Source organism: Lepisosteus platostomus, chromosome 6 (assembly GCF_059453375.1).
Source record: "Lepisosteus platostomus isolate fLepPlt1 chromosome 6, fLepPlt1.hap1, whole genome shotgun sequence".
Classification (NCBI taxonomy): domain Eukaryota; kingdom Metazoa; phylum Chordata; class Actinopteri; order Semionotiformes; family Lepisosteidae; genus Lepisosteus; species Lepisosteus platostomus.
Window position 1 is genome coordinate 54,161,442 of NC_142616.1, and position 27,352 is coordinate 54,188,793.

At 36.2% G+C, this 27,352-nt stretch overlaps 1 protein-coding gene across 5 annotated transcripts in view; it reads left to right on the top strand.

Annotated features, from left to right (window-relative positions):
* The window catches only part of LOC148661897 (contactin-4-like), a 328,736-nt gene that overhangs the window by 199,003 nt on the left and 102,381 nt on the right, over window positions 1-27,352 (top strand). For all 5 annotated transcript variants that reach the window (XM_088636370.1, XM_088636368.1, XM_088636372.1 and 2 more), the window contains exon 4: window positions 2,703-2,878. In XM_088636370.1, coding sequence (XP_088492496.1) covers window positions 2,703-2,878 — 176 coding nt within the window. The remainder of the gene's footprint in view (window positions 1-2,702; window positions 2,879-27,352) is intronic.

The following is a 27,352-nucleotide window of genomic DNA, read 5'->3' on the forward strand; positions in this document are numbered from 1 at the left end:
TCTAAGCCTCGCTTTAAAAAACATTCAAATGATTGCTGTAGTCCTAATATTTATCATTATCATTAATTTATATAGTTATCATTGTCATAGAATTTGATATTACTTCCATTTAATATATTAAGCGCTGTAAAACACAACAACTCTTCAATTTACCAGAATATTTATTAGATGTCTAGGACTTAGAAGTATTGTATGAAAGCCTTGTGACACTGACTGTCACACTGAAAACCACTCACATCTCCTAATTGAAATTATTAACATCAGTCAAAGCTTCTAACGTTTGAACAGCTACAATTACACTTACAACAGAACATTGATAATTGCATTATTGTAAATGTAATTTACGTGTTTTTTTCAACACCTATTCAAATTTAGTATTAATGTGGTTTGGAATGGCTTAATAAGTTAAAAACAATAATTAATAAGGTTAATGAACCTACAGTAAATGTTGAAATCCATGTTAAATAGTTACATGTTTATTGGTTGCTTTGTTTTATCTCTGTTTTTTGTTTGTTTTTGTCTGGATACCAGTCTCCAGTCAATAAAATTTGTTCGAAAGAGGTCTGGGGAAGATAGTTTTGAAGTTACTTTTCATGCATGGCTTATATGAATTACAGTCTGCAGTACAGTAAGGGAGGCTATCAATTATTTCACTCGCCCTGAAGAAATAATAAGCAACTAATAAGCATGTCCCTCATAATGATTTGTAGTGCCCATCTCTAAAAAATGATTAAAAACCAAGATCTTGCTTAGTCACCTGTTTAAAGCTTTCCTTTATCAGCTTTGAGCTTTATTGATGAAAAATGTAAATGTATGGAGCGTGTGCATGATGTAAATTGCAATAATTACAGGCTCACAACTTTAGAAAGCCATTCCAGTATTTAGCATCATTGATTTTCTCACTCCTTAAAATGAGGCCTGTAAATACAGAGAGCTAAAAAAAATCGGCTGCCATCATGAATGAATAATACCTAGCACTGATTACATCTAACATCAATAATAATTGTCGTCTGGTGTAGAATACAGATCTGTGTAACAGGAGGAAGAACGATTTGTTTTAATTACTGCTTTATAATGATTAAACCAAATTGTTATGCAGTATGACTAGATGAATTGCAAGAATGATGGCACAAAACTTGGCATCCTTCCTAGGAAGTTGAAAGGAGTGTACAGAGTGGCATGCTGGGCATCAATTTTAATCACTACTATTATAAATATAGGGATACAGCTTCAAAGGACAGTTACAAGGGCTATGCTTGGAGGCTACATCTTCTCTTGATTAATTATTTACTATCATAATTGCACTAGCATGGAGAGGTCTTTTTTTTTCTCTGCCAGGTAAGGTATGTAGAGGTTAAAGCTTTAGGTTGTCTAATTTGCAGTATGCACAAATCCTGGAAGAACTAAAAGGATGATGTTGGCTTTGTCCTCAAAGTGTTAAATACTGTAAGCATCAATTAGATACATTTTTGTCGCCAGTCCATTGTTGCCTGTAGTAAGCAAAAGAAAATCATATTTTCCATTGATATTTGATGAGCAGTTTGCAATGACATCAGAACTAAACCCAGAGGCATTCAGACATGAAGTAATTATTGGGGGTAAACAGCTTGTCACATTCACACGGAATTTGATTTTGCTGGAGGAAAATATTAAATACATGAAGAAAATCTTACAGTAGATGGAAACATTGCAGAAAATACTGTGATAAGCAAGCTCTGCAATCCTTTTCATAATGTTAGTTGCAAACATACTGTATGTGCACCAGATGTATTTTTTTCTACACATTCTCTGATTTCTGCAGGGGCTAAAAGAAAAAAAGACAAGTGGAAGTATATTTAGGGATGAAATATATATGTATGACATCACACAGATGTTTTTCAAGATATTGAATATATAGAAATCTTTGGATTTTTAACACTATCACAGTGATTTTACCATATTTGTAATGTGATTGTATATTGTTTTTAGTGAATACATTTACTGTTTCACTATGCTGAATGAAGAGAATACCATAATATTCTGTGATTAATGTTTCCAAGGAATGTGTTATAGTTTACCAGAGTATTTTCTTGGCCTAGTGTAGTAAAGCGGAATGAGTATATTTTAAAAATGCAAGGAGCTACAGGAGAAGAATGGTAAAACCCCAGTAAAAATTCAAAATTACACTTTTCAATTGACCAGGGTATTTTATTCTTTGCAAACTTTTCATGTAACTGCATGATTCCAGCATTGTCCTGTATATTTCAGATAACTGAAATGTTTCATAATGATCCTGATTATCGCAACAGGAAATTGTTGTAGCATCTCACTTGCAAAGAACACAAGCCATTTTTGAAGCTGCTCGGAAAGTCTGCAAAACAGTTCCCTTAAAAGTAGCATAATGTTTGATTTTAGCCTCTGACATTACAGAAATAAGAACTGTTAGAATTGCATACTATAATCAGCCTTAAAAGTAGTTAACCTTTTGTCCTGCTTCTGTGTAGATAGCAGAGCATTTAAAAATAACTTACTAACAAAATTGTCTTCATGAATATTTTACCACTTACATCTTTCTTCCTCAGCGCTAATGCTGAAGATTTTCATCATAAGCTCAACTGCTTCTAATTTGAAAAGTATGTTTTAAGCACTAATATGTACTGTACATATATTTTCTCTGTTTTGTTACTTCTATTTACTTGTGTTTCTTTTTGTGTGGTTTCTAGGTGGAAGTTAAATGGCACCTCCATTGACCCCAAATTGGATTCCCGCTATAGTTTCTTTGGAGGAAACCTGCGAATTACTCACCTGAATAAAGTTAAAGATGCGGGAACATACCAGTGCACAGCATCCAATGCATTTGGAACTATAATCAGCAGAGAAGCCACTCTGCAATTTGCATGTAAGTTTTTTTTTTCCTTTCCACAAAGCACATAATTCCTGTAGATAATTACAGTATCTGCAACACCTCTCACAATAATTCCTTGATAATACTAAGGACTACACAGCTATGTTTTGTGTAGATATTTTGAGCAGCTTATTTTAATGCAACCTAAAAGTATATTACTAAAAATCTATACAACATGATGCGTTTTATTTCTAATTTCTGAAGACATTGTCCATGAATTAAAATTTAATCAAACGTCTGGACAGTCAGAAAGATTGAGCAGCAAGCATTCTGACTGGCTTAGTAAAGTATTCTTTCAAGAAATGTGGGATGTACAGTACAGTATATACTTTTATTTATGAATAAACTTTATGCTTTTGAGTGCTTTTGCTAGTCTATTGTTGCATGTCTTCCTGAACAGGGTTATTGGTACAAACACATTTTTGCATTTTTCCTTTAAATCTGAGATTTTATCATTGGAAAAAACATTTCTATTTGTCTGATAGCCATAGCATTGACAACAGTAGTGTTTTATGTATTCAAATAAAATGCCCATTTATGGATAACCAAATCAAGAAAATTCCAAAAATTAGGATTTGTATTCCAAATCCACCTGAAAGTTAAATTTGTATTTTTATTTAAAGCAACAGACATTTGCCTGATTTTGAACAAAGAGAAAAATACCAAAAACAAAGGAAATGTGTAAGTACCCAAATATCCAGCTCAAAGTAATTGCAAATCACTGTACTGTGATAGTGTAACCTTGTTACAGTATGTGCAGATTTCAGCACTAGAACTAATAATGGTAGTTATAGTAGTCATATATTGACATTAGGTTGCCATCTAATTTTGATGAGGGTGCTAATGTCTTAGGTTTGTTTTGTAGAGGATCCATCTCATGGATTCTTTTTCTAAAAGCAATACTAAGGGCAAGCAATCCTGCAGTTTATACTGTAAATAGATGGCAATAGTAGGAAATACATTGATCAGAATTAGGGGAAATAAATCAAATCAAATAAGTCAAAATATTAGATTCTAACATATAAGAAAAGGGAATTATATACACATAGATATGCGTGGAGTTGTATGTATGAGTGCCCCATGTTTATGTGTATGTACTGTATGTGTACATTCAGTAATAAGAAATACATGGTTAATTTCATGCCAAAAATAAGAAATAAAGACTATTTTGTTCATGGTGCTTTTGTTGAGTTTTGTGTTTGGCTTGTTGAATAAGGTATCAAATGATAGCACTAGCAAAGTATTTGTGTTAAGGCCTTCTGTCTGTCAAAATGTGTTCGTATACACATCTTTCACATTGCTCTCAGTACAACACCTTGGATTGACACCTTCATGTTCTGCAATTTATTTGCTAAGGTATTCACTGAAGATGATAGAGGCAGGTGGTGTGATTTTCAGGGCCTTAATATCTGCAGTATATTTGACATTTTATAGGTTTCATTTAGCCTTTTTATGAGATTAATACTTGTGTGACTCTGAGCAGACGATGAGCTTGGTCCTCTTCCTTTGGCTGTGCTGCCTTATAAATTGCAATATTGACAGTTTATGACAAATGACTCCTTAAAGTTAAACTCTAATATCAGCTCTTGCTGTGGTGATAGGCTATCACATTTCTCATTAGCAGCCTGTTTTCTATCAGCCTCAGGAACACTGACCTTTGGTAGCAACGATCAGTTTCTTTGCTTTGGTGTCACTGGACATGTGACTGGTTTCAGCTTCCCAGAAGGATACTATGTACTCCAGAATTTTGAGCTGCAAAAACCAAGACTAATTACTAATTAAAAAAAATCCTCAAAACAAACATCATTTGCTAGCATCTCTTAGGAGCTCCTTTGACAACCACCTTATGATCTCTTCCATAGTTATGTGTACAAAACAATGTCCCTTATGGTCATGTTCGTTTAAAGAAACATTTCTCATGCATAGTATAACAAAATGAAAAGGATACTAAAGAATTGTCATCAGTGTAAACACAACATTAATAATCATTTACCCGCATTTGATCACAGGTAATATAAACTTACACAAAAATAACAGAATTAAATACGATAGGATAAGTCCTGCCTTGCACGTATTGTTTGGTGAGATAGGCTCTGGCTCCCCTGCAACCCTGAATTAGATGGAGCAGTTAGAAAATAGGTGGTTGGTTGATGGAGTAAGGTACAGTATAACATACTGTATCATGTGCATTTTAGTTAAGACCAATGTAACCTTTACCCCCAAGATTAGCATTCATCTCATTTCTGCAGATGTGGTAGTATCATCCATCTTTTAGCTCTGATATGGTCCTGGTGGCCATATTCGAAACTCATGTAAGGGGTTCCACTGCAATACTTTTATGACAGGGAATACCTGAGTATAAAATCCTTTATACATACAGTTAAACATAATAGGAACAGGAGAGATTTGTGAAATAAAGAAATTCAAGAATAAAGAAACATACAGGCCACCCTGTCACACATGGGGAAAATCTAATCATTCCAAAATCCCATATGATAGATAGATAGATACTTTATTGATCCCGTGAGGGAAATTGCAGTGCAACAGCAGCTTAACACACACAACACAGCCACAGTGTAACGAATTATATACTAATAGTACAATACATACAATACAATACAAGAGTTACTCACAGTCCGGACACACAAGAGGAAACTAGAACAGAACAGTACACAGAAAATCGTATCACACGTATGAATATAAATATAGATGTAACCATAGATATAAATATAAATATAAATGTATTGCACAGGTCCCTGGCATATATTGCACAAAAGTGGTTGTAAACAGGAAAAAGAAAAAGAAAAAGAAAGAGAACAGATGTAGCAGTATATGTGTATATGCGTTAAGTCCAGAAACAGGTCACTGTCGCTGTTGCCTCTGCCAAGACGCAAGGTGGATGCGTTGTACAGTCTTATGGCAGACGGCAAGAATGACCTCCTGTAGCGCTCCCTGTCGCACCGTGGGTGAATCAGTCTATTGCTGAACGTGCTCTTCATTCCTGCAAGCCTGTCATAGAGGGGATGGGAGAAGTTGTCCATGATGGCCTCCAGTTTGGACATCATTCTCCTCTCAGCCACTACCTCCAAGGGGTCCAGGTCAGACCCAATGACAGAGCTCGCTCTCCTGATGAGCTTGTTCAGCCTTTTGGAATCTACTGCTCTAATCCCAGAGCCCCAGCACACCACTGCGTAGAAAATGGCACTCGCTACCACCGACTGATAAAACATGTGTAGCATCTTACTACACACATTGAAGGACCTGAGCCTCCTCAAGAAGTAAAGTCGGCTCTGTCCGTTCTTATAGATGGCCTCGATGTTCTTAGACCATTCCAGTCTATCGTCGATGTGCACTCCCAGGTACTTGTACGAGTCCACCATCTCCACGCCACTCCCATGGATGTAGACAGGAGTAGGTTTGACCTTTTTCCTCCTGAAATCTACCACCAGTTCCTTTGTCTTTGTAACATTCAGTTCCAAGTGGTTCACCCCACACCACTCCACAAAGCTGCTGACCAGTCCTCTGTACTCCTCCTCCTGCTCACCCTTGATACATCCCACAATTGCAGAGTCATCTGAGAACTTTTGCAGGTGGCATGACTTTGAGTTGTACTTAAAGTCCGAAGTATAGAGGGTGAAGAGGAATGGAGAAAGAACTGTCCCTTGAGGTGCCCCTGTGTTACTCACTACCAGTTCAGACACGCAGTTCTGAAGTCTCACAGACTGTGGTCTGCCCGTCAGGTAGTCAGTGATCCACGAGGTCATGGAGGCATCGACTTGCATCTCCTCCAGCTTCCTCCTTAGAAGTAAGGGCTGGATGGTATTGAAGGCACTGGAGAAGTCGAAAAACATGATCCTTACAGTGTTGCCAGCCCTGTCCAGGTGTGAGTAGGCCCTTTGCAGCATGTAGATGATCGCATCCTCCACACCAACACTGGGCTGGTAGGCAAACTGTAGGGTGTCCAGTGATGAGCTGACCATGGGTCTCAGGTGGGATAAGACCAGCCTCTCCAGTGTCTTCATGATGTGAGAAGTCAGTGCAACTGGTCTGTAGTCGTTGAGGACAGAGGGGCGCCCTTTCTTTGGTACCGGGACCAGGCATGATGTCTTCCAGAGCACCGGGACTCTCTCCAAGCGCAGGCTCAGGTTGAACAGTCGCTGGAGCACTCCGCTCAGCTGATCAGCACAGGCCCTCAGAACTCTGGGACAGATGTTATCTGGTCCTGTGGCCTTACCCCCGTGCAGCCTCTTCAGCTCCTTCTTCACCTGGTCAGCTGTGATGGTCAGCCTGGCCCGGGGGATGATGCTCATAGTGCTTTCAGTGCCGGAGGTGTTAATGGCGGAGGTGTTGGAGAGTGGCAGCTGTGGGGGATGGGTGGGTGAGCAGCCGTCGGGGGTTGTAGCTGTAGGCGGCCATGTTTGTGGGGGGATGGAGGAGGTGTTGGGCAGTTGCAGCTGTGAAGGGTTAGGGAGCGTGTGGCTGTGGGGGGATGGGTGTTGCGCCACAGAGGACCCAGAATCAAACCTGTTAAAGAACTGGTTCAACTTGTTGGCCATCTCCAGGTTCCCTTCTGTTGCAACCCCAGCCTGTTTGAAGCCAGTGATCTCTCTCATGCTGCTCCATACATCTCTCACCCTATTCCTTTGCAGCTTGTCCTCTACCTTCCTCCTGTAGGCATCCTTGCTCTCTCTTAACTTCTGCTTTAGCTCCCTCTGTACACGCTTGACCTCTTCCTTATCTCCCCTCCTAAAGGCTCTCTTCTTGTCATTCAGAAGAGCCTTCAGGTCGCTGGTGATCCAGGGTTTGTTATTTGAAAAGCAGTGTACGTCTTTGGTGGGGATGGTGTTGTCTACGCAGAAGTTAATATAGTCAGTGACACAGTCCACCATGCTGTCTAAGTCCTCCCCATGTGGTTCGCACAGCACATCCCAGTTGGTGGCCTCCAAAGCACCACGTAGATCCTCCATAGCCTCCTGAGACCATCTCCTCACGGTCCTCATGGTCACAGGTTGGCGCTGGACAATAGGCTTGTATAGTGGTGTAAGCAAGACAAGGTTGTGATCTGATCTGCCAAGGGGGGGAAGGGCTGTGGAACTATATGCATCCTTAGCATTGGCATATAATAAGTCCAGTGTTTTGTTTTCCCTGGTCGGGCACTTAACAAACTGGTGGAAAGTAGGCAGAGTGGTGGAAATAGATACGTGGTTAAAGTCTCCTGAAATAGCTATAAAAGCGCTTGGGTGCTTTGTTTGTAGCCTGGCTGTGACTGTGTTTATGACGTCACACGCTACCTCTGCATTTGCCGTAGGTGGAATGTAAACAACAACAAAGATGGCGCATGTAAACTCCCGCGGCAGATAGTACGGACGCAGTCCTACGGCTACCAGTTCAATGTCCGGGTTACAGACGCGCTCCTTAACATGAATATGTCCAGGATTACACCATCATATATCAAATTGATTGATCTAATCATATGCTGTGGTGCCCAATCTTACCAGCTTTCAGTTTTCATCTACAAAGTGCACACCATGGCATCCATTGTTTTATTACCAGTACCAGGGGTATTTCTTAATTAGCTTAGCAAAGTGATAACATGACAAATTTGCTTGGGTTCATAAGAATCATTAAACGTCAATTGATATATAAGCTATCATGTAATTATAATCCATTAAGGAAATGCCACTTATAAAATTGTTTAAGCATTGCTTTAAAAGGGCAAGTACAAGTACAAACCAATTTGTTTTATAGGTTTTTTTATAGTTGTTTTACCTTGTTGCTTAACAACAAGCTCTTATATTAACATTTAGCCATTTTTGAGATGTGATCTTCAGAAACTAAAGATACACGGTTAAACTGCTGCTCGTTTTAAAATTTGGTTCTTGCTTGTAATGAAGCTGTATATTTTCATGCTGTTGGGCATCAGCACTCTTCAGGCATCGAGACAAATATGAAGATGTTTCAGGTATGGTACAAAACTTGTTTCACAGTTTGTATCATAGCATCCATTTTCTGACCACTTCATCCATCCAATTTAGTGTCATGGGGATACAATCAAAGGGCGCAAGGCAGGATACACCCCCTGGATTGGATGCCAGTCCATTGTATGACAGACACACAGGCACACACTCACGCCGGAGCCAATTTTCCAAGAAGCCAGTTAACCTACCACTACTGTGTCTCTTTAAACTGTGGAAGGAAACTGGAAATTTCAGAGACATTCTCATGCAAGTATGGGAAGGACATACTGTACAAAATCAATGCAGATAGCGCCCCAGGGCCCCAGAACTAAGAGGCAGCAATACTAACCACTACAAAACCATGTCAACTTGATGGTGGTACTGTATTTTGTTTTTAGTGAGAAAGTGGAATGCATGGGCAATGGTCAGTGCTGTTTGTAAGGCCTCTCTTTAGTTTTGCTAATATGATACATGGGGATATTATACTGGAAAGCTGCTCAGTTATAAGGTCTTTATTTCAGTAGGTATAAATGGCCGTGTAAAGAATCAAGTGTATTACAGTATGTGTAAGCATCACCCTTACACTAATTTTATTTTTGTCTATCCTTTGTTACAGCTCTCCTTATTAGTAATTCATTGGCAAAGCAGCTTTCCTGCAGCTGAGATTTTCTTCTGAATCAGTTTGTTGACTTTGTCTGTCACTGCCTTTTTTGTGTGGAGTATTGTTTATTTTCCCGCTTAATGTATTAGGGCTCAGGGAACCAAGCTGAGAAAAACAGTGTTTCCTGTGGCCAAAGTTTTTATTTGGCTGTAAAACAAAATTCAGTATTATACATTTATAGATGTATATATCTCTATTGTGACAGAATATTTTACAAAGCCAGTGTAAAATACTGGTATCATCATACCATTTAATGAAAAGCCTGTAAAAGACTTTTCGAAGGGAAGATGTATTAAAATAATTTCAGAATCATGCACACAAAAAATGTGTACATTTTGTTGTTCTTCTCATGAACTAATAACCACTGGGAATTTGCTGTCATAACTATGGAACTGACTGGTGGGAATAAAATAAACTGTGGTTTTGCATGGAATGTGTATTACACAGGCTACCGGAATGCATCGTTTATTTGCATTTATTTCCCTGTGAAATGTTTGTTCCCATACATGCTGCCAAGTGAAAATATATCATGTCCCATCATGTTCCTTTGCAGTTTTTTGGGGGGCGAAAAATATTTTTTCTTAGCAAAATCAATAACACTTTCTCACTATCTTGCTTTTTCACAGGCAATGTATCTTATTAGATATTGATCTATACCTAGCTTTTCCATGCAATGCATATTAAGGCTGAACTATCGGTAATAAAATGCTTTTAACGGTTATTCTATGGGGTTCTGACCTAGCAATCCCAAAATAATTAACTTTAATCATAAAAAATGAAATTGCTCCCACTGTCCAGCAGTGAGGTATATTATTTTATTCCCCTAGCTGTAATAAACGTGATAATTTCCCGGCTATTGAAAACCTAGAACTTAGTCATTAGTTGCTAAGGAACTAAGCGGAATTGCTGCAAGCAGTATATTGTTGTAGACTATTTTTTCCATGATGAACATTCAGAAGACCTCTATTCAACAATTAAAACCTGAATATGAAAGATTTTAACATTAATAGTGAATACATTATACAAAATACAATAATTTACATTGTTAGTGAAATCATTTACATCTTCAAGCATTGTTTTAAAATGAGTCTCAAGCTTTTGTTCCTTATATATTTTAAACAGAGAATGAATCTGGCTTTTAATTTATACCACTACAAGTAATGCTGAACAGTAACAATGTCTCAACAATCCACTAAAGTTAAAGTTAACTAGGATTTCTTGATGGTGCTAATATTAGCTTTTCAGGAATAAAAGAAAGCCTGAAGAGTTATTGATGTATTTATTGTAGTAAATACTCCTACTCCTTTAAATAATAGCAATAATGTGTCCATTTCCATATCAAGACACTTCTTAGCTTTATCATGTTCTGGACCTTATTTTTTAATTATTATGAAACAGCTTGTGCCGGAGAAGGCGCTCATAAGTTTCTCATTATGGCTTCCACCTAACGCTTGAGTGCCATCATTCCAAGGACATTGTATATAAGAAGTGTGTAATCCATTTCTGGTGTAAAAAAAAAACTACCATTACATAATTTTATTACTACTGTTATTTTTCACCCCAAGAGTAGATAATCTACCCTTTTTTTAATACTGAGCATGGTAAGAGAGAGGGCTGTTTTAGAATAGTACAGTATGTTAAATGCTGTGCACAGAATTCTGAGGCTGACATCATTCAAGAAGACAGCAGACACTCCCTTGAGCAAGTTAAATGCTCTCTCTGGCATCAGACTTTTTTTATTTCTTAGTCATTAAATAATTAGCTTCAGAATGCAACAGAACAAATGGAAGAGGATATAAACAGGAGCACAAATAAGGAAAAGGGGTGGCAAGTGTTAATGTTTAAAATTAGATGAAATTATAGCTTTTAAAGTTAACATTTAATGAGGATACAAACAAGTTTATAATGGTTACAGGCTAATTTACCAATGGTACCAAATAATTCTGTTGTTACTGTAAGTCAAAGACAGCTTGGTTTTATCTGAAACTGAGAAAGCAAGTATTTGTCCAGTACATTGGGTTCTCCCTGCTTTACTGCCTTTTTTAATTCTTAAATGTTTTTATACATTTATTTCAAAACCTCTTTGTCCTTGGAACTTCTATTCCAATGTTGTATAGAAGTGCAATGTTTCATAGTTGTGCTTCAATATACTGTACTGTAAGTACAGAGTAAGCTAAAAATATAACCACAAAGTTTTCATATTTGCAAAGAACTTAGGAGGATTTGTGAAGCCTAGTGGTCAAGGTTATTAGTATACTGTATATGGCACTTCTCCAAATCCATTCTTAATGGTTTTCTTATGGTGAACTTAATGTTTTTGATGAATGATGCGCTTTTGAATGGAGATTCATTTCCGTCTGCCTTGGCATCAACAGTTGAAGGTTAGACGAATGGGGGTCACACGCTTCTTTAGGAGTACAACATTACAGTTACTCAAGCTATGGCAAAGTCATGATAATTACTGCTTACAAACATGTCCAGTCTCTGAATGACCATTGGAAGATCTCTAGACTGTGCAAGGTGCTTTCCTGGGAGAAAATTATCTCAGCTTATGGTATAACTTTTTAGATATTCTTCAGTTGTTTGTTGACTTCCACCTTACTGTCAAATTGAGGACAGATTAATAGAAGACTTAAAGAAGGTTAATCTATATTTTTGACTATTTTAGTCAAACTCAGAAGAACGTATTTGCTAAGAAGACTTGTTTTGTTCTTTATATTATGAAATACTGTATATACAAAAACAGTTTAGTTAAGCTTAGTGAAAAATATTCATATGAAATAATGCAGTGTTTTGTTTCAAACACAAATTTACTTTGTGTATTCACTAGTTTTCCCACCTTTGTTTTTAAAAATTCTGAATTAATAAAATTTTGTACTGTACTGTATTTTGTAACAGGCTTGTACTTTTCTTTCTAGTTATGTTTAAATCACACAGGTCTAAAATATGCCTCTAAAATAAGCAGTTATGTTTAAGAAATAAATTAAGCGAATAGACTTTGTAGGATTTTTTTTTTCATTTTATTGCTGTCCATATTTAGTTGTTTTTTCAAAGCACACCCTGCGGTTTTTTAAGCACTCATTAGAAAAGACTATTTCATCAAAAGAGAATAAATGTGAATGTATTATAAGTGTGAAATACATTGGAGTGATGCTATTCAGCTTGGCTAATTTATTTAAATAGAGCCCTGCACTGACCTACTTGAATGTATTTCAAAATGACAATTTGTACGTTTTGTGATTGCACCGACAATAAAAAATGTAGCCTAATTGCATTTCAGTGGTGGATAGGTTCTCCTCAAAATTCACTTTGAATTGCAGAAGGTTTAGAAATGTGTGTATATGAAATATTTTTCTACATACAGCATGCAGCACTGTATCTTCTTTTTAACTGCAAAACACAAAATATTCTTCCCAGCTGTTCTCTCTTGGGCCATTTAAACCACAAAGTTTTCCTAAAATAGGACAGAAGGTATTTCCCTAAAGACAACAGTAGGAATCTCTATGTATTTTTATGTAAATAGAAGTGGAAATAACTGATACATTTATTAGTTAAGCTCTGCTGAGATATTATTTCTACTTATACATTGCTTTTTATGAGTATTTGTTTTATAAATGCATCAAATAAGGATCTTTTTAACATCACTTCTTTCCACATCCATTGCAAACATACTTTCTACTGAAAAAGTACTTATGTTCAGTACTTTACTTTATCTAGTTTTATCTGTATGAATACAGTACATGTGAAAAATCTACATTTCTTTACATTTAATTATAACTATATTGTTTTTTAGCTGAAATTTAAGAGTTGTTTGAAATTGTATGTCTGATTAAATATTTTGATTGTTTAGCACTTTACATGAAATTTATCTGAAATCCACAGAGGTCACCTTCCACTGCACCATCAACCTACAGTATTTATACATTCTGGTGCTCCTATAAAATATGTTGTTGTCTTGCTACAAACAGGAATGAAATTACCTTTTAAAATGTGTTGTAAAACATTTAAACACAATTGAGTTTCTAATGAGCCCAGACTTGGGTGCAAAAGGCAGTCATGAACTCCTGATCCCAGATAGGTGTCAGAGCAGGAATGTCAAAAGACCAGTCTTATTGCATCAATAATTTTGCATGCTTTTCATAGTCCTGAATAGTGATGTCAACAAAACATTTTTTTTACTTTTTTTTTTACTATGAACCCAATTACACTTTCATGCTGTTAATGCCTTGCTGACAAGGAACAGTCTTACTGATCCTAGTCATAGCACCAAAATACAGTATGTGTTTTGAGCAGACATGAAGAAAAATCACACAACTGCATAAAGCTTCCATTCTACACAGTCATGACAAGTGCCTAACCTGCTATTTGCAAAGAGGAATTCTTTGCTGTGGGGGGATTTAAAGGATATTGACAGTCACAGATGCCACCATCACAGTTTCATCTTCAATGTGAGATGTTTTACACTTTCATGATAGAGTAGGTGTAGTACATCTTCACATATTTCTGAATGCATAATAATAGTTTATCCACTTTACTAACTCGATGTGCACAAGTCATTAAAAAAATAAGATGTGTTTTGTTAAGGTTTTCTTTCACTGTTACAGAGACTATACAAAGTTCGAGAAAAATAATGATTTGTGCATTTTGGAAAGCTTGTTGAATTGTGTCAGATATTACAATTATGACTACATTGACATGTCTTTACCTTTCTTATAAAAAGTATATTCACATCCATTTTTGTCTAAAACTGTGCTTCATATGCATGTGTTGGGGTGTTCTAGTGGTACCAGGCTTACAGATGTGAATGACATGCAGTTTTTGATTACTTTAAAATCACAGAAAAGGAAAACCATATAAAACTCTTTTTAAATTATAGGCAAAAACAGTCAAACAAAACACTGTGGTTTTAGACCAAAAAGAAAACAAATCCTACAGTAGCTCTTGGTCTATATTTATGGACAGCTATAAAGATACGACAAGTGGTGTACAGAATTGCAGCTTTTAGACTCCATGTCAGAGCAGTGAACAGTAAGGGCAGATGGAGACGTTAAAGGGGAAGGAGAGCTGATGTCAAAGACATCCTGACTGTGATGAAGACTGCATTGCAGAGAATAATGTCTTCAGGCAGCGGCTCACATGTTATTCTTTGTGCTGACCATTGACAATGAAGGACAGGGAATTCATACATGGCATAGCATACAAGAATTACATGTGACTTCTCTTGGTTTTTAATTTTTTTGGGGGGTGGGTGTGTAGTTAAGCAAGAATTACTGTCACATTGTGATGCCTAGTGAGAGGATTTAAGACCACACCACTTTCTCTTTAGCTTCAGCTTTTCATCTTTGTAGAAGGGAATAAAGCCCAACTTAAAACAGAAGTACATTTGCTATTGAGATTATTTAGGTGACTTGGTTTTGTTTAACTCAATGCATAAATATGGCGTTGCAGAATACATTATGTTCCCAACACTATATACTGTAACATTGAATAAATAAGGGTAATTGAAATAGTAGGTTATAGAAAATATCAATTAGTTAATTAAAAAAAACAAAGTGTTGGTAAAGCATGCTTGATATTGCTCAGTGCATTTTGCCAGTCAAAAAACAATTATTCAGCACAAGTAGTTTACCAGCACCGTTCCCATTCTCAGCAGCAGTGACAGTAAGACTGAAGATTGTCAGTTAAAATGTTGTCAGAATGTCAGTTTGCATTTAAAAAAGAAGTCGCCAGAGAAGCACTATTTATGTGTTTATCATATACTGTAGTACAGTATGTGTGGAAGCACATAAAGTTCTTAAGGGCAGCAAAGGGATTTTTAAATAATCTTGACCCCTTTACTGAATAACCAGAGAACTAATATTCTACAATATTGTACAGTGTTTTTGTCTTGAGCTGTTGAGCTCTTGATCTGGTCTCTTTCCTTATTCGTGGCACTCTGATTCTACATTATGAAGTCTGATAGTGCCTATTTTACTGTATCTCAAAAATAAATTTTCTTATGGAACGGATATGCTGTTAATACACTGCTATTCTTGTAGCGCTGTATTTCATTATTTTAATCTGCTAGAAAGTATCGCTTTGCTTTTTGATATTTTTTTCCTGTGGTTGTGGCGTGGCCCTAAAAAAAAAACTACATTTTCTACAGTCACTGAAAACTGTATAATAAAATATTGATTATTTTAGATAATGAAATAATACTCTGAAAAGAACTGTAACGTTTGAAGGGTGAATATAAATTCCAAAGTTAATCAGCAGGAAGGTTTTAACAAAGGGGCAGTATATTAGAAGAGATGTGTGGGTTAATATTCTTGCAGCAACATACTGGCCAAGATGAAGACTTAATTTTGCACTAGGGAAGTCAGCAGACAGTGCATTGCAATTGTATAATTGGAAGCTAATAGAAGTAATATCTTCATTTTTCAAGGTTTTTTTTGTAAGAAAAGGGCATTCTTATAGCAGACATGAATGTGTTGACCTCATTTCTCTGTGTGGGTGGTGGTTGGGAATATAATAGTACCAACATGTCAAACATTCTTGAAAAGACTGAAATCATGACTGTCAAAAGGGAACATCAGATGCCTGTCTTGACAGGGTGTACATTATTGTTCAAATAAGTACCTCTTATGAGTACTGGTGATGCTGCCACTGTCTTTTGATGAAAAAGAAATGCACTGCCTTTCCAAAATACTAGAGATTACCATGTTCCATAGGAGGGATCCATCCTATCCAAAGAAGTGTGAATAACCTAATGTGTTGGACACTACAGTATGTCCCATGTCAAAGGCTTTGGCAGACTGTGCATTTTTCTCTGTATTCTGTGCTATGGAAATTAGGCTTATGTGTGTGATTTGACAAAGTGGCTGTTGGGGCACATGGCTCTGGTGCATCCCTGAAGGTAACAACAGAACTGGCCAGATGACCTCCAGCATGGTTAAAGGAAAAAAAAACACAAACAGGAGGCACAATTCCGGCTACACAAAGGTGCTAAAACATTGCCTATTCATATGCAGAGCTTTGTCAGTTACAGTTGGCTTAATTATCTGATGGGCCTCTTTAAACATCTTGTGGAATCTTGTCCCAATGTTTTGAAATTATGCAGCTGCAATAACTGATCAATGATCAATAACTGAAAATGATCAACATGACAAAAGTGTCTCTTATTGCATTTGTTTTAAAAAATAAAATATGTATTTGAACCAGTTCTCATTCACTTTTTAATGGTGAGCATATCATTTAAATGCATCAGTTGTAACAGTGATTGAAATCTGTGGGAGGATCTAATTAATTATTGTGTCTCTAAGTTACTGTCTTGATGTTATGAAGAGCTGCAGTGACATTAAAGGTCTCATTTTGTTCAGATGATGGTTTGGTCACTATACAGTATGAACTAGGGTCATTCAGAGTAATTTCATTTTTAAGATAATGATTATTAATAGGGACTATATCATGTCTTGTAGTCTGTTCATTGATTTATGTTTTTGTACAGTGCTTTATTTTGACAGATTTTCTCATTTGTCAGATTTACATACTAATACAGTTTCCTCACTTATGATTGAATTCCAATTGTTTTTTGAAATTTCATTTAATTCAATTGTTCAGAAAAATGTAATGAATTAAATCAATTTGCAAGGCGCTTTCGCTAAAACTCTAGAATGGCACTTAGCACAGATTAACTTTTGAGGAGAGAGATTAATGTAAAAGGGTATTTATGTTAAAAGGCTATGACTGTGCTTTAAAATTACAGTATAGGGTAGGTGGTATAAAAGTATTTAAGTTGATTACATTTGTGGCATCTTCACAATTTAATTGGGTTTATTCCAAGCCACAGTTGACTTAAAAATGTCTAATAGCTGGTAGACAACATTTTTGATGTTGTGTGAATCAGACAGAAAAAGCTGACACTTTTACTTCTGACTTAGTTTTTTATGACCAACTTCAGTTTTTCAAGGTCTTATGTTGCATGACTGGTTGTTCTTAGTACTGGGGTCATAAACCTGTTGGCAAAGCTGTATTTCACAGGGAAGCAGACAAAAAAAAAACTGTTTATGTTTCACAGTTTTTTTTCTCCCAAGTAGCCTTTACCTTTGTTTGGTAAGAAAAATGAAAAGACACTTATATGGAGCATGTCAGTACCAGTTTTACTAGCATTAAAAATGAATATGGCATTAAGCTGTTATGATTGGCTAGCAATTTTAGTACATTTTCATTCATAGAAGGGTGTTGCTGTTCCTCCATTTTCAATAAAACCCAATGTACAGTATTTGAAATAAGGAAATAAGGAAATTAAAACTTGACATTCATTGACCCATTGTATAGCACTGGAATGTAGTAAACAAAGAACATTTAAATAATGAGTTGCCTTTAGATGCCTCCTGTTGTGAATTCAAGTGAAGAGCTTTTCAGCTGTTTTTATCTGTAGGCTACAGATTATCCAAATATTCGTATTTCCTCCTTTTTAATGTAATGCTTGGCTACTCTCTTCTTTAACAATGCATGCGCTGTGGGGAAGTCACTTGGAGTTTCACGCTACAGTGGAAGTCAAAATATCTGGTCCATCATATCAAAAAATGAACGTTGTTATCCAGTGTGCATGTGCGAGTGCATGTTCTTATCTCTGCTTTCCTTACAGCTGTTTTAATTCAGAAAATTCTTGTTGTTGGCTCAGGGGACATTAATGAAGGATGAGAAGGCCAAATATCACAACTTTCAATATTATATACAGAGAATCAAAAGAAGCTTATCACTCTTTTTATGCATTTGCATATTCAGAAAAAAATTAAAGATTTCCTACAGTATATGGCTTTAACGTTGAAATATTTTTGGTGTCTTTCTGATTAATTGATCATTCATAGGGGCAGAAGAGTGGTGTAGTGGTTAACATTGCTGTCTCACAGCACTTGGTCCACAGGTTTAGTTCAGGACCTGAGGTGCTTTCTGTGTGCAGTTTGTGTGTTCTCCTCATATTCCCATGGATTTCCTCTGGGTATTCTGTTTTCCTCTCACAGTCCAAATACTGGCAGGTTAATAGGCTTCCAGGAAAAGCTGGCCTTGGTGTGAGTGTGTGTCTGTACTGTATTTGTGTCTGTCTGCACTGTGGTGGACTGGTGTCACGTCTGTTGTAGCATATATCCTGCCTTGAACCTGTAGCTTGCTGGGATAGGCTCTGGCTCCCCAGTGTAAAGCAAACAGATGTACAGCATGTATTTAGAGTAAAAAACACTGCTAGCCTGGGAGTTTCATAGAAGACACCATGTTGATCAACCATTTTGATGAAAATCAAATGTTAATCAGTATAATTAATTTACCAATGTCCTGTATGATAGACAAAATTTCAGTGCAATTGAAAAATATATTACTTTGGTGAGTAAATTTGTAAATTTGTTGCAGTTACTGTATGTGTTCATTTTTTGTAAGCTGACTATATGCTTTTTATAAAAAATGGAAGTAAAACAATTGTCATGTACACATTTTTCAACTTCACACAAAATATTTCCCTATATGGGATTAGTTTTCCTTTATAATGTTTGATGTTAATAGAAATGTGACCTTCCATCCTGTGTGATGCACCCTTTAGGCTGTTTCCGCAAAGTGATAATAGCACAAATAACTTTAAACATTTTTCTGGGAGCTCTTCAACAAGAAAAAAAACAGCAATGGAAATTAACTTTGAAGAGTCTCCTTTTGGATGATAAGGTCATGAACCTTTATAGCACTTGCACAAAAGAAAATCATGTTTTGAAATTATGTGAACCTTTCAAAAACCAGTGATGCTTGCCATCCTTGAAAAATAAATGTTTCCGTCTCAGTCAAGTTTTCAACAGCTTACTTTTCATTCAAGAAAGTTTGTTTCCTTTTTCAAAACTGTAAAGGCACATACAGTATTTGCTCTCTTGTCTGTTGACCCCATGAATTATCAGTTTAACTGCTAAATAAATATTTTAGCAGCAAATCATTGTTGTGAAAAAGTAACATTTTCCCATATATTTCAGGAGCTCTGTAAATACTGCATCCTGTATTTTTTTCATTGCTAACATCATGATCTTGTTTAAATAAAGTCCATATAACTCAGTTTCAAGAGTTTTTAAGATAGATAAGATTTTATTGTCCCCTGAGGGACATTTAAATAGAATGCAAACAAAAAAAAAAACTCTATATACATAACGCATAACAACATGTAACATTTTGTTCCCTAATGTGCCATTTTTATCATGGGAGAGCGGTTAACTCCTATTGCATAATTTGGCTTGATTAGTAATAACAGGCACCTGCTATTTTGCTGTGTTTATACAGAAGTGAAAGAAAGGGAAGATCCTGAAGTGTTAAAACCTGAATGTGATGGACATCTACTGGACTAGACTTTTTTTACTGTAAGAAAAGCAACTTGTCAGGGGCATGTTGGCAATGTGAAGAAAAATTAAAAACATCTGTAGCAGCACAGTGAGAAGTAAAATGGTGGTGTTTAGTGAATCCAGATCACTTGTTCTTTAATGGGTGGTTTACTCTTAGTTTATTTTTATAACTTTTAAATAAACAATTAAGTCTGCATTCATTGTTCTAGTTTCTTTGTAAGGGATTTGGAAAGATAATTAGTTCAACCACTGTCATGGTACAAATCTATCCCGAGTATATTTTGTGTGGCTCACGTGTAGCCTATTTATATCTCTTTTTGAGGGTAGTTCTCTCCAAAATATATGGTTTCTTTGTTAATGCTACTGAAAAATATAGGTTGTATGTCCTTGTCCTTTTTGTTAAATACACCCTGTGTCTCAGTCTTTACTTCTTATCCATACAGCTTTCATCTCTCATCTAGTGCAGTGATCCAAAATGGTTCTAAAATACTTTTTTTAATTAATTCAGCACCTTAGATGTCCAGTGCTTTTGTCCACTTTGTTCTTCAGGCGTAGAATTTCCCGAACATGTGCTTTTATCTGTCACAAAAATGATATTCTTGATTCAGATGAAAGTGGCAATGTAGTGCCACTCAGCACTTTGTTTCCATTCGATAGGTGTTCTACTGGACCCTCTATCATCCAGTACTTTATATTCAGCTACTTGCTGGAGAGCTCACTTGCTCAGGGAAAATTTGCAATCCATTGATACTCTTTCAGCTGTGTGATTTTCGTGGCTCCTTTCAATAAGGCCACTCCACAGAACAAGTGGCATCAATAAACTGTAAGACAAATCGTACTGTTGCATGTAGGGATTTTAAATGCATTGCCAAGAGAAGTAGTCTAAGTGCTTTAGGTAGCCTTTCTTTTGTTTTTTTCATGTTTATTTTGATTTCATGTTTATTTTTTTTCCATAATGAGGACTGAATTCAGTGGGTTTCTAACATTGTAATGTAGATATTTTGCTTTGTCTTATAAGAGCTACCGTTGTTCAGGCATATTGTATGTTACTGACATCGATGTGAACTAGTCATATAGAGTCCAAAACATATTGGATATTAAAAAATTATCCACTATGTAAAACATCAATAAATTATTTTAATCCATCTTTTGCATTCATTGAGAGTTATCACCACGTAGAGAGAATATCCTTTTTATATAACAACATTCACATTTGGGCATCTCCAGTAAGTTGTAGAAAATTAAAAGAAATGAAAATACAAATCACGTTGCTTTGCATAAAAGTCAAACTGAAAAGATATGTTTTCAGTTTTAATTTTAATAATCTAATGTTTTAGCAGTTCAAATATGGATTGGAACAGTGTTCCAGAAATGGGGAGAATAGCACATGAAAGATTAGGTATGTGTTGAAAAAAAACATCTCCATTCATGTCCTTCATATAAATTAAATTAATAGATTAAAGGTGGTATAAATATGGATATAGCAGTGTAAACTGCTAATTTAGGGGTAGTTCAGGTGGGTAGCTGCGTCAGCATGCGTAGGCTGCAAAGGCTGGGTGCCACACCCAAAGAAGGCTCCACAGCCGAACATTTGTGTTTTCTTTATTCTCTTTTCAGCTTGGAATAAACCTATTACTTGTTCCTAATTTAGAGGTACTGTATATCACTAACCCTATAGAAAAACAATTATTAAAAAGCAGTTATTAGAAAAACAATAACCTAAGAATTCTTCAGATTCTATCTGTCCTTTATCTTGCTTAGTTTTATTTCTTCTTTAAGGAGGGTTTTGCTAAAATAATATAGTACAAGGGTCTTAAAAATCTAATGATAGCAGTAATAAAAAGCTCAAATGTTTCAGTGATTTTTGTCTCTTATTTTACACTTGAAATGAAATTTTATTATTGAGGTGGATACACATTACTGAGTTTGAATTGCTGGATCATATATTAATCGCTGGAAAATGCAAGGAATCAGTTTTCTTAATAGGGCTAAAGACTCTAAAAGCACTATCAGCAAGTGAGGTGCAGGGTTAAAAGGAGATTTATGTTTTAAAAAATAATTAACGCCAGCCCCTTAATAGACTTGTCCCATTGCCAATATGACATTTATTAGCTGACCTTATAGTGCTCCTTCATAAATCAGTGAGCCTAGTAATTTTCCATTTAAATCTGTTCTTGAAGCAGAACTAATCAGCAATCTTGTTTCAAATAGGAGTGTCTGCAGAGCTGCAGATTCAACATTGATTTCCTCTAAAGTGAAAGTCTTCATTGCTTTATCACTGGTGGAGGAGACATAACAATATGTAGAATATTGCAGAGCAAGAGTAATTAATTAGCCCGGGATTTAGCTTCACACTAATTAGTACAAGATGTAAGTTTAAAATGTTGTGCAGTCTTTTTTTTTGCAAAGTGGTACGCAGTTAGCACTTTTGTTTGCTATAAGTGCATATGGAATTTCTGTGTGGCAGGGATGTAGCCTCCGAAAGGACTTTGAAAATATTTTTTTTTACCCAGTGAGGATTAAAGCACAATCTTGGAAAAAACCACATGGGTAGGTACAGTAGTTCGCAGTCAGAGCATACACTTGGCTGTTGCTCTCTCTGACCTTGGAAGGCACACTGTTGTGTTTATGAGCCTTTTTTGCCACATTTTCTGTATTGGCTGAGAATTGGAGTGAGTCTCAGAAATCTTATATATGAAACATTTCTAGAAAAAAGTGCTTTCATCTGTTCCTTTTCTTTAGCATATCCCTTCTCTAAGTTTTTTTGCTCTGGTAAACCCCCATTTGGGGGGGGGCTCTTCCTTTAAACCACTTATCTATTTGGGGGTCAGGGTCATGTAAGGCAAGCTGGCTGTGTGCTTCAGGGATGACCTCTCTTTCTGCATCTGCCCATTCCTCTCCTCATACCTCTGACTCCTTGCTCTATCAGTGCAGGTTTAGTGCAAAATCGCACCTTTTCATTCAAGTAGTGCTTCCTGTCAATAAAAGGTCCAGAGCATGACCACTTCTTTATTACCAGTGGCTCCTTTCTCCATTAGAACTGAGGCAGAGTATATTTGTCCCATCTTCACTAACATCACCTCTGAGGCCCTTACTGTGCTCAGAGCTGGAACAGACTCTCACTTGTGTCTCTGAGCACTCCTTTATACAACTACTGAGTGTCTGTACCTAATTCCACATGAGTATTCTTCACATATTTCAACACTGTCACATGAGTACATGAAACATGAGTACCCTTCAGCTTGGGGAGATACTGTCCTGTGTGGTCCATCTCAGAACCTCTGATCTCTCTCCAGGGCCAACCTAAAACAGCATTGATAAGTTTAGAGTTGAAATGCATTTGTTCAAATCCCATGTGATACAGCTTTGAATAGCCATCCAATCCATGAATCACCTGTATTTTGTATTATATTTCTTGGAAACAATAACAAGGGGAATATGCGAAGCTGTTGGTTCACGTTATTGTGTTCCATCAATTGTCAAACATAAATTAGTTTAAGTAAAATTGTATTTTTTTTATCTCTAAACCATTTCAGATTTGCGTGGGAAGTAATGAATAAAATACATAAAGGATTTTTATAAGTATGGATGTACAGAAGGGATCCATTAAAACTGTTCATGTGTGACTTTGTGGTTAAGGAATGCATGTTGCATACTAGAGATGCTTTAGTTCACAAAAAAGAACTCCTGTAAAAGGTGGTGTATTGTCAGTGTTTTCAGATCATTTTCAATCATATACAGTACTGTATTTTTTTTTCAATTTGGTAAAAAAAATAATTACAGTGATTTTAAATTCATATTATCTGTGTTTTCCACTGGTAATTTAATGATAGTGCAGGTGTTGGCCTTCATCATAAATTTAAAATTGTCTCCATAGTTTAAATGAGGTTATAACTGGGTACATTAAAATTTATTAATAGTTGAATGCTTACAGTACCAATTAATAACATGCAATTATAAAAGTTTTAAAGTTATTCCTTAATTTCTGGAAGCCTGCAATTCTTCCTTGTCGTCACTTCTAAATTATTTTCAATAAAGATTTCAGGTGGGGAAAAAATAAATTAAAAAAAGGTTTTTAAAACCATGTAATGAAAATAATAAATCTATGATAAGATGTATGTTTTTGTTGGATTTTTGTTGTTAGATACTTTTTTATTAGACACCAACAGCAATTCAAATGAAAAAGGTTGGAAAATATTTGATAACTGATGGCATTTGATATATCTAATGCATGTCCATTACATGTAATGTTTTTGTAGTAGTGAACCTGTACCCTGGGTGGACTAGAGCATCTGGCATAAAGTACCCTGCTCAATGTACAATGTGCAGAGCCTTGAACCCAAAACTGGTCTGTCAGGAGTCTAAAGTCTTTCCCACTATAACATACTAATAATTTCAATGCACTTAAATTTTTAACTTTTTCTTAGAACATAAAATGATTTGAAGGCTGTAAATGAAGTAACATTCTCCAGTGTGTTTTCTTTTAACTTCAAAGGGCTCATTATGAAGTCTTCATTATTTGACAAATTCAGCTTATCTTATAAAACTGCCAGTCTTTCCACAGTGCATCCAAGAGAATTAAATTAACACCCAACCACTCATTTAATCATTTCTGTAAAATTGAATGTCTCCATTTTGTGAAATAAAATGCTTACCCAGTGACAGCAATTCTGATCAAAACAATGATACAGTATGTCATCACCCAGGCTCATGATCAGTCATCGTGACAAGGCTACTGTGGTATATCTTTAGTAATATTTTACTATAATATCACACTGATTGTGTGTCAGTCTGAGACGCTGAAGTACTGTATATTCTATCTAATGAGTACTGTATTGTAAGATTTTAGGTTAATCTTACTGTATCTTTAGATATGCAAAGTATTAAATATTATCTTTGACCTGTTGCATTAATGCATCTGTGTTTTTTATGAGGCCCATCTTTACTTGTCATTTCACTTTTTTGTGTTTCTATCTGAATTTATTCACTATGTTATGTTCTTCCTCAGGGAAATGCTTGTAGGCTCTCTGTGAGCAACAAAACAAATCTGAGAAAGTCACAGGAATTCAGTTAATGTTTGTTTACTAAAGATGTAAATTCTAGTGTGACAGAATTTTATTTTCTGCTACATATTGACTTAATTGTTAAATTGAAAATATTCAGGAGAAAATACAATAGCAACCTTTTCTTAACCACTTAATCTTTGTGCAAATTTTCCCAGTACAGAAGGGCTTGTTAAATTTCCTACTGATAGTTCTGGCCGGCATCATCTATTGCAAACAGTTTGAGTTTTGAGTAATCACGATAAAAGTCATAACTGTCATTTGTAAATGGACACACCAGGTGGTAATTTGTTAATTGATTAGTTTATTGGTGAAGGGGTTCTGTACACATTCTTGGATGGATAAGTAGTGTACAAAGAAAACATGTAGAGAGGTTTTGGTTGCTGAAAAAAACAGAAGAATGACAATAAAGCCACCTTTACTTTACTTCAGTATCCGATGTGAGTTTTGTGTGCACATTTCTGGGGTTGCCCTAGAGAAGGATAAGATCTGTCACTGGGGTTGGTACTTGAAATAACATTTTTCTTAGAATTACTCTTGATCTTACTTCAGCTGAATTAGTTTTATTGGCTTAACTCACCTGGCTGAGAGACCAACAACCTGTTCGTGAAGAAGAGGCTATTGGGACTTACCCCCCCATGCGACCCGATTCTTAATGATGACCCAGGGTAGTGCTGCAAACGCAAAAATGGCTTGGTGGTGGTGGGGTTCAAAATTAAACTAGAAACATGATATTGTATATTTTACGTGGAGCCAGAGATATGGATTTGGTGTAAACATCTGCCAAAAGACATTACTGCAGCATGTGTTTTGATAAATATGCAAACTTAAAGCTATTACAGTATATGGACTGATCAGCATTTTCATTAATCGTGTTTAAGATTATAGGGGGAGGGTCTATGCTGAATGTAGCCAATACAGCATGCTTTGCAATTGTCCTGGTGGAGTTCCAAATTAAAGTTAAGAACTCAGTGAAGCTGACTGGGAAGAAATAAGATTGAGTGTGCAAAGTACAATGGGATAGGATATATTTCACTGTAATAGGCAACAGTTAAAAAGATTGTATTTGAAGCTCAAAATGCATTCATACTGCAAGATACTACTGTAAATCAGTCAAGAATGCAATAGCCCAAATGTTATAAATGAAGTAAAATATAAAGAGAAAGAAAACACTTTATAAAATGTGAAAGCTAAATGTAATGAATTGCAAGCACAGGGAAAGAGTATGAGATCTCTCTTAGAAAGCTGAGAAAGTGAGATCCAGACGCATAAATAAAATATATGTTGGTATAACTGAAAGAAAAGAAGTGGAAGGAATTGCAAATTGTAGCTCCTGTACATTAAAAGGTGACAAAATCCAAAGCAAATAATAAGTCTTACTTCTATTACGTTAACAATAACATAATAACATAACAATAACATTTTTCTTAGAATTACTCTTGATCTTACTTCAGCTGAATTAGTTTTATTGGCTTAACTCACCTGGCTGAGAGACCAACAACCTGTTCGTGAAGAAGAGGCTATTGGGACTTACCCCCCCATGCGACCCGATTCTTAATGATGACCCAGGGTAGTGCTGCAAACGCAAAAATGGCTTGGTGGTGGTGGGGTTCAAAATTAAACTAGAAACATGATATTGTAGCTCCTGTACATTAAAAGGTGACAAAATCCAAAGCAAATAATAAGTCTTACTTCTATTACGTTAACAATAACAATACAAATACATAGTGCCAATAACAGCACCCAACCAACTCATCTACTGTACACTTACAGTGCACCAGTAATTAGATTAATAACAGTGAGACCAGATAAAATAATAATGAGTTTAGCAAATATTTCAAAATCAAAATATTGAGTCATGCAATTTCATAGCCTTTGTGTAGGTACTGTTACGGAACCTATTAGTCCTTACCTTAATAAGGACTAATAGGACTTAAGGACTTAAGATGCTTTCCAGGAGAAAGGAACGTCAAGAGATCCTGAGAAGTACAGTGTGTACAGTGAGTGTAGCACTTTTTCTCGACACTCCACTCGAAACACTTTCCAGGTAATCGGGACTCCCCTCCACCGCCCTCAATGTGCAGCACCCACCTAGATGATATGACCATAGCCATAGTGCACCAGTTTACTCTCCACACATCAGCTCTCAGTGGGGAAGAGAAGAGAGTGATGAAAACAATTCATAGATATGGATTATTAGGATGGCTGGTAAAGGCCAATGGACATTTGGCCAGGAGTCTGAAGTAATACTGCTTTTTTCAAGAAATGCCCTGGGATTTTTAATGACCACAAAGAGTCAGGACCTCGGTTTTACATCTAATTTCGAAGGACGGCCACTTTTTACAGTATACTGTCCCTGTCACTATGCCGGCTTATTAGGAACCACACTGATCGCAGGGTGAGCGCCCCCTGCTGGCCTGACTCACACCTCTTCCAGC